Source organism: Piliocolobus tephrosceles, chromosome 5 (assembly GCF_002776525.5).
Source record: "Piliocolobus tephrosceles isolate RC106 chromosome 5, ASM277652v3, whole genome shotgun sequence".
NCBI lineage: Eukaryota > Metazoa > Chordata > Mammalia > Primates > Cercopithecidae > Piliocolobus > Piliocolobus tephrosceles.
Window position 1 is genome coordinate 138356781 of NC_045438.1, and position 8259 is coordinate 138365039.

At 53.3% G+C, this 8259-nt stretch overlaps 2 protein-coding genes across 2 annotated transcripts; one reads left to right on the top strand and one right to left on the bottom strand.

Annotated features, from left to right (window-relative positions):
- Nucleotides 1-3109: 3109 nt before the first annotated feature.
- Nucleotides 3110-4897, bottom strand: PSORS1C2 (psoriasis susceptibility 1 candidate 2). The gene is made up of 2 exons (XM_023194396.2): nucleotides 4532-4897; nucleotides 3110-3879 (listed from the first exon to the last, which is right to left on the bottom strand). The coding sequence occupies exons 1-2, from the start codon at nucleotides 4584-4586 to the stop codon at nucleotides 3524-3526; spliced, it is 411 nt and encodes a 136-aa protein (XP_023050164.1). The 5' UTR covers nucleotides 4587-4897; the 3' UTR covers nucleotides 3110-3523.
- Nucleotides 4585-6452, top strand: LOC111527865 (DNA-directed RNA polymerases I, II, and III subunit RPABC5-like). Its single transcript, XM_023194406.1, has 2 exons — nucleotides 4585-4613; nucleotides 6263-6452. The coding sequence occupies exons 1-2, from the start codon at nucleotides 4585-4587 to the stop codon at nucleotides 6450-6452; spliced, it is 219 nt and encodes a 72-aa protein (XP_023050174.1).
- The last annotated feature ends 1807 nt before the right edge of the window (nucleotides 6453-8259 follow it).

The window sequence follows — 8259 nt, forward strand, 5'->3', positions numbered from 1 at the left end:
TTGGGCCCAGGCTGCAGTGAGCTGTGATCGTGCCACTGTATTCCAGCCTGGGCAACAGAGTGAGACCTGTCTCAAAAATAAACAGGCTGGGTACAGTGGCTCACACCTGTAATCCCAGCACTTTGGGAGGCCAAGGCGGGCAGATCACCTGAGGTCAGGAGTTCGAGACCAGCCTGGACAACATGATGAAACCCCCGTCTCTGCTAAAAATACAAAAATTAGCCAGGCATAGTGGCGCATGCCTATAATCCCAGCTACTCAGAAGGCTGAGGCAGGAGAATCGCTTGAACCCAGGAGGCGGAGATTGCAGTGAGCCGAGATCACACCACTGCATTCCAGTCTGGGCAACGAGAGGGAGACTCCGTCTCAAACATTGAATAAATAAATAAATACATAAATAGAAGTAATGAGGGGACCGGGCATGATGGCTCACACCTGTAATCCCAGCGCTTTGGGAGGCCAAGGCAGGAGGATTGCTTGAGTCCAGGAGTTCCATATCAGCCTGGGCAACATAGCAAGACATCATTTCTACAAGAAATTAAAAAATTAGCCCGGTGAGTAGAGTGCATCTGTAGTACCAGCTACTCAGAAGGCTGAGGCAGGAAGACCACTTGAGCCCAGGAGGTCGACACTGCAATGCATTATGATCGTGCCACTGCACTTTAGCCTGCGTGACACAGTGAGACCCTGTCCTAAAGAAAAAAGTAATGAGGGTGGGGAGGAGTGGAAAGGGAGTAGGAAAGTGGACCCAAGCACATGAGTGGAACCAAGCTAAGACCCCAAGGAGGACTGCGGTATTGACACCTTCGTATTTGTGCACCATTGGTTAAGGCCTGGGGTTGGGCTGGGGGAGTGGGAGGGTGGTGGCATGTGAGGATGTGGGAGAGAAAAATTTCCAAGTGCTTCCAGCTCTCTGCCCCTGGAAAAGGTCCCAGTGGAGACATAGGCAGGGCTGTTGTGGGTAATTTGGCTGTTGGGGGTGATTTAGCACTCTGGGAGTCCGTAGGCACAAAAATGGTAAAGGGGTCCAAGAAGAAATGCATAGAACACAGTCCCTGCTCCACGAGGTTCATGACCTGGGAAGGTCAGACATGAAGAAATCATTGCCATAGTGTGGCTGGGGTGAAGGGTGTCGGGGGTCGGGCGGGGTGCGGGAGGGAGTGGTGTAGGCAGAGGCGTTCCTGAGGAGAAATACAGCTGGTTTGGGAGAGGAAGGACATTCCAGACATAGGGAACAGCACACACGAAGGCTGATGCACATAGGCGCAAGGGCTGGTCCCCACAGCTGCTGGGTCTGGCCATGAGAGCACATCATCCAAGGGCAGCTTCTGCACCTGCGCCCTGCATGAAGCTCCAGGTCCACCCTTCCTGGACCATCCTCCAGACACACCGCCCGCTCTTCTCTCAGGTCCGGCTCCGGGCCCTCCTCCCAGAAGCCTCCCCTGACTAGTCCAGCTCACTGTAACTCTTCTGAACTCACAGCGTTTACTGCCAAGGCTATTACATTGGTACTTACTCGTGTCATTATTAGGACATATGCATTTTTACTGTCTTTGATGTTATTTAAGCTTAACTGTAAATCCTGCCCCTCTCAATTTTAAGTTTCCGAGTAGAAACTACATATTTTTACTCTTTATGTTCGTATATTCTCCCATGGCACCCGGCATTCGTGGACACACTGAGGAAGTAAGAGAATGAATGAATGAGGCAGGGCGCAGTTGTTCATGCCTGTAATCCCAGCACTTTGGGAGGCCGAGGCGGGTGGATCATCTGAGGTCAGGAGTTCAAGACCAGCCTGACCAACATGGTGAAACCCTGTCTCTACTAAAAATAAAAAATAAAAAAATTAGCCGGACGTGGTGGCAGGCACCTGTAGTCCCAGCCACACGGGAGGCTGAGACAGGAGAATTGCTTGAACCTGGGAGCCAGAGGTTGCAGTGATCGGGCCACTGCACTCAAACCTGGGCGACAGAATGAGAATACGTCTCAAAAAAAAGAAAGGAAGAAAGAAGGAAAATGCATCTTTTAATGAGATGGGAAGCGGAGAAGGGTTGATTTGTTTCCCACTGACCTTTGGCAGCTCTGGGAAGGGCACTCTGGTCAGGCCCAGGACAGGCAGGAGATTCTTTCTAGGGAGGGGCACATATTCATCTGGAAAATGATTTCCTTAAAGCTGGTCCTGCCGACACACCCCTGGGAAGGTTTGCATATGCCACCAGGGGTATCCAAGCCATAGGCCATTAAACAGAGATGAAACTTGCCTTCCCATTCTTCAATATAGTGTTCCCAGAAAGGGAGAAATGTGGGCCTGAATGTTACTGTGACTTGCATAGTGATATTTCCAACCCTCCTCCTGCTGAGCCCCATAGCCTTACGTACTGGATATGGGCAAGATAAGAACTCAGATTGCTTCCAGGTCTCTGTAAATTTAGGACTGTGAAGAGGGCATCCAAATAGTCAAAACGTGTGTTGGCTGGGCACGGTGGCTCATGCCTGCAATCCCAGCACTTTGGGAAGCCGAGGCGGGTGGATCACGCTGTCAGGAGTTCGAGACCAGCCTGGCCAACATGGTGAAACCTCGTTTCTACTATAATACAAAAATTAGCCAGGCATGGTGGTGCACACCTGTAATCCCAGCTACTCAGAAGGCTGAGGCAGGAGAATGGCTTGAACCTGGGAGGTGGAGGTTGCAGAGAGCCAAGATCGCGCCATTGCACTCCAACCTGGGCTTATAGAGTGAGACTCCGTCCAAAAAAAAAAAGGCCAGGCGCTGTGGCTCATGCTTGTAATCCCAGCACTTTGGGAGGCCGAGGCGGGCGGATCACAAGGTCAGGAGATCGAGATCATCCTGGCTAACACGGTGAAACCCCGCCTCTACTAAAAACACAAAAAATTAGCTGGGCGTCGTGGCGGGCGCCTGTAGTCCCAGCTACTCGGAGGCTGAGGCAGGAGAATGGCCTGAACACGGGAGGCAGAGCTTGCAGTAAACCGAAATCGCGCCACTGTACTCCAGCCTGGGCGACAGATAGAGACTCCATCTCAAAAACAAACAAACAAACAACAACAAAAAACACTAAATGTTAGTTAAAGAAGCAGCCTAGATTCAGAATTAAGAAAACGTGATTTTTATTTTTCCGTTTCATGGAAGCAACAGCTGTCTACTGATAATTCCTGCCGCCGGCCACCAGGTGGCAGAAGGGAACACAGTACCGCAGCCCTGCCCCAGCGATCGCGCGGGCAGGAAGACAGGAAGGGAGGTAGGTGGGGCCGAGGCCCAGAGGTGAGGTAGGAGATAGGCTTAGGCTGTCAGAGGAAAAAACGGGCAATGTGAGGGCTAAGTACGGATCTCAGGAGGGGACAGGAAATATTGAGAACACCACCTTCTGGGTTCAGAATAAAACCGAGGGAATGAGGAAGAGGTTTTAGGAGACGGGCTAAATCGGGAAGAATTCACGGGGAATCAGGGTGGAGAGGGCGTGGGTGCCTGGAGATGCCTGGGAGCAGAACGGCTGGGGGGACCCCATTATCTGTACTCTTCCCGGGGTGGGTCCAGGTCTGGCTCCTCCTGAGGTCGGTGGTCCACCTCAGGGGCAGGAGGCCAGGGGTTTTCTGGGGGCTGGGGTCCTGCTGGCCAAGGGTCATCAGGCCGGGGAGGTTGAGGAGGATCCGTTCTAGGCGGTTCAGGGGGCCAGACTCCAGTTTCAGGCAGGTCTCTCCAGGGACGACTGGGGAGGGGAGGCGGAGGGTCTTCAAAGAGAGGGGGTGCCCCTGGCCAAGGGTCACCGGGGACTGGGGGGCCCTGAGGCAATGTTGGGGAGCCTGCCTCCTCTCGGTCCTCTGCGGGTGGGTGAGAGGGGTGGTCCTCGCTGCCTGAGATGCCTGTAAAGGAGGAAGGAGAAAGGTAAGAGGTGGTGAGGGCTTCTCTCCCCCACCCCAGCCGCAGCCCCACAAGGAGGAGCCTCTCTAGATGGACGCAGCCTGAACAGACCCACAAACAGACCAAAAAAGTCCCTCTCAAAGAGCTCTCTGTACGTTTGTAAATACTTAACTGATGATAAAAGATCATGAACCCCTAACCCCGGATGGATCTGAACCATTCACTTGACCCACTTTAAACTGACGAGACTTCTCTAAATAAGCTCCAGCCACCCCTGGTTGGGGTACCCCACTGACTTTGTCCTCATGCCAATCTACAACCCAAAGTGGGCTACACCTTGGCCCCCGGGCACACAGACCCCGGCTCCTTAACACAAATCCCAGCTCCGAGGAAACTCGTCCCCCACGCATTAATCCTGACCTTTGCCACGTGGAGCCAGCAAACCATTTCTGGTGAGAGCCAAACGCACCTTCTGCACCCCTGAACTCCTGTCCCCCACCCACTGTGCACAGAAAGCCATTTCTGGTGAGCCAGACACACCTTCTGCATCCCCTGAATTCCTGTCGCAACCCCATGCTTCCAGTTCACCTCCCCCATCTTGACCATCCCTCATCTCTCTCCAAACTGCACTCCCTGCCTCTGTTCCCACCTCACCTGTGGCGTGCAGGCAAAGCACCAGGATCCCAAGGAGCTTCCAGTTGAGCATCATGGCTGTGTACTGGCCCCCAAAGCTGGGGTGGGCTGAGTCTGGGTGCCTGGGAACCCCAAGAGGCTTTATAGGGGAGGAGGGGAGGAGGGGCCAGCCCAGTGGCACAGGAATACCATCAGAACAGAACTGGTCAAACCCGTCGGGAAGGCCCGGGCTAATGTGTCACCTCTGAAGGTGGCGTCCCTTATTTTAGTCCCCCTGTCCAGGCAGCTGCCCACTCTCCCTATCATGACCCTGACCCTGCATCACCCCACCCTGGTTTTCACAACCCTCCATCCACACCCCGGAGCACTTGGCATCTCCGTAATCACAGAGATGTCCACCTTCATCCCTTCCAACTATTGGAAGCCAAAGAATGGGAGCAAACCACGCGTTGGGAAGCATGGTAATTACAGGGTTGGGAGGCAGGATGCCTGCGCTGGGGGAGGAGGTGCCTTTCAAACCTGGGATGCAGCTGGGACAGTGTCAGCTACTACCCCAGCCTCCCCACTCACCCACACACTAAAAGCTCCCCCTGGGACTTCGTTCTTTCCTGGGCACTTCCCTTCGCCCATGGGATCCACGCATCCTGCTCTCCAGCATGTCCTTCTTCAGGCATGCAGGGGACCTCCAAGCAATGACATCCAAGAAATTCCATCTGGGAGTCATCCAGGATGACTGCAGAAGAGGAAGGACACAGGAGGATATCCTGGTTCCCTCTTCCCACCCAGAGCTGTTTGCATAAGTCCTGCCAATGGCTCCGGAGGAAGCTGCCAGGCTCCAGCAACCTCAGCCCCTTCCTCCTCCCTCAGGAATCCACCTGTCCGCCTCTAAGGGCCTCGGCTCCAACTCTATTGTATCGTCTCCTCCCTCCCATTCTCCTTTTGGTCTCAGCTCCTTGATCTAAGCCTCCCAGAGAGACCCCTGGAATGTTTCCTTCAAGGGCCTTTCTGCCTGGAAGTCTGTTAGCCCTTCAGAAGTAACGTGTCCAAAATAAACTTTGATTCCTCCCAGGTTGTTCCCTGCCTGGTTCGCTACCCCACAGTAAGGGACACCTTCCTATGCAATGGCGTGATCTCGTCTGTTCCCTCCAGGGCTCATGAAGGAAAGAAACCTTCGTTATTCTCCTCCACCATCCACAGCCCATCCCCCTGCAAGCCCCTCCATGCCCTGTCCAAACCCAGCCCATCGTCCTGAGCCACCATCTCCCGCAAGCCTCTCCAACACCCTTCCAAGTGGCCCCCTTGCTCCCACTCTTTATCCCTCCCCTTCACACAAAATCTGTCCTCCACCAGCAAAGGAGGTCTTAAAATATACATCAGGTGGGCCTGGCATGGCGGCTCGTGCCTGTAATCCCAGCACTTTGGGAGGCAGAGGCGGGCGGATCACCTGAGGTTGGAAGTTCAAGACCAGCCTGACCAACATGGAGAAACCCCGTCTCTACTAAAAATACAAAAATATTAGCCAGGCATGGTGGCAAATACCTGTAATCCCAGTTACCCAAGAGGCTGAGGCAGGAGAATCACTTGAACCCAGGAGGCAGAGGTTGCGGTGAGCTGAGATCACACCATTACACTCTAGCCTGTTGCTCAGGAAACTCCGTATCCAAAAAAAAAAAAAAGTATTATATCAGGCCAGGCGTGGTGGCTCATGCCAGCACTTTGGGAGGCTGACACAGAAGGACTACTTGAGCTCAGGAGTTGTGTGCGCTGCTCCACCTGCAGCAAGACTGTGGGCAACACGTGGGAGGCCTACCTGGGGCTGCTGCAGGCCAAGTACACTGATGGGGACGCCCTGGGCCTGAAGCACGATAGCCGCTGCTGCATGCTGCTGGCCCACGTGGACCTGATCCAGAAGCTGCTCAATTATGCCCTCCTGGGAAAGTGACCTCACTGGACCCACCCACCTGCTGTGCTGACCATGGGCAGTCACTGTCTTGCCCTGAGTTCACTAAACTGAGACGTCGGGGTCCCGGGAGCAATTGCTGACCATAGTGTGTGGATGTGTGTACCTCACTCTGGAAGGGACCATCCAGTAAGTCTTTCAGGAAAAAAAAATGTACACCAAATCATGTTGCATCTTCCCTTTGGGGAGTGAGGACAGGTTCTCGCTCTCAGGCTGGGGTGCAGTGGTGTGATCACAGCTCATTGCAGCCTTAACCTCTTGGGCTCAAACAATCCTCCCAACTCAGCCTCTGGAGTAACTAGGACCATGGGTGCATGCCACCATGCCCTCCAATGTTTTTTATTCTTTTTTTTTTTTTTTTTTTTTCCAGACAGAGTCTCGCTCTGTCACCCAGGCTGGAGTGCAGTGGCACAATCTCGGCCCACTGCAACTTCCGCCTCCTGGTTCAAGCGATTCTCCTGCCTCAGCTTTCCGAGTAGCTGGGACTACAGGCGCCTGCCACCGCACCTGGCTAATTTTTTGTATTTTTAGTGAAGACTGGGTTTCACCGTGTCAGCCAGGATGGTCTTGATCTCCTGACCTTGTGATCCACCTGCCTCGGCCTCCCAAAGTGCTAGGATTATAGGTGTGAGCCACCGCGCCTGGCCTTTTATTCTTTATATAGATGGGGTCTCCCTATGTTGGTTAGTCTCTTAACTCCCGGCCTCAAGCGATCTGCTCACCTCAGTCTCCCAAAAAAGTGCTGGGATTCAGCTACTCCAGAGGCTGAGGCAGAATTGCTTGAACCTGGGAGGTGGAGGTTGCAGTGAGCCGAGACTGTGTCACTGCACTCCAGCCTGGTAACAAGCAAAACTGTCTCAAAAAAAAAGAAAAGTGCTGGGATTACAGGCAGGAGCCACAGCACCTGGCTCTCTTCCCTGTTTTTTGTTTTTCTTTTTTTGATACTGAGTCTTGCTCTGTCACCCAGGCTGAGTGCAGTAGCATGATCTTGGTTCACTGCAACGTCCGCCTCCCGTGTTCAAGCAATTCTCTGCATCAGCCTCCTGAGTAGCTGGGACTACAGGCTCACACCACCACGCCCGGCTAATTTTTTGTATTTTAGTAGAGACGAGGTTTCACCATGTTGCCCAGGCTGGTCTCAAACTCCTGAGCTCAGGTGATCCGCCCACCTCAGTCTCCCGAAGTGTCAGGATTACAGGCGTGAGCCCCCACGCCTGGCCTTTTTCCCCATTTTTAAAGAAGTACTCCAATGGCTTTCTATTGACTTAGAGTAAAATCCAAACTTGGCCACATCTTGGCCTCGAAGCAGCGTCCTTGACCATTCTCTAGATCCCTCCTGGCCTCCACAGGAGCCCACTTCAGGCAGGCCTCAGCACAAGGTCCCTTGCTCAGAGGCCTCTCCCCAGTCAGTTTCTATCACATAATTGTACTATACTTTCTCTTCAAGCACTTGTTTGAAATGATCTTGTTCATCTGTTTAGGTCTTTAGGTTGTCTGCCCTCTCTCTCCCACTAGGATGTAGGCTCTCAGGGCCCAGGTGGCCCCCGGGGTAATACAGTGCCTGGCTCTGACATTCCTGTTGAATGAGTGAATGTTTCATTTTCCCCACTTCTAGCATTTATCATCTTCCAGAAGAAAAGAGTTTTAAGGCCGGGCACGGTGGCTCAAGCCTGTAATCCCAGCACTTTGGGAGGCCGAGACGGGCGGATCATGAGGTCAGGAGATGGAGACCATCCTGGCGAACACGCTGAAACCCCGTCTCTACTAAAAGAATACAAAAAACTAGTCA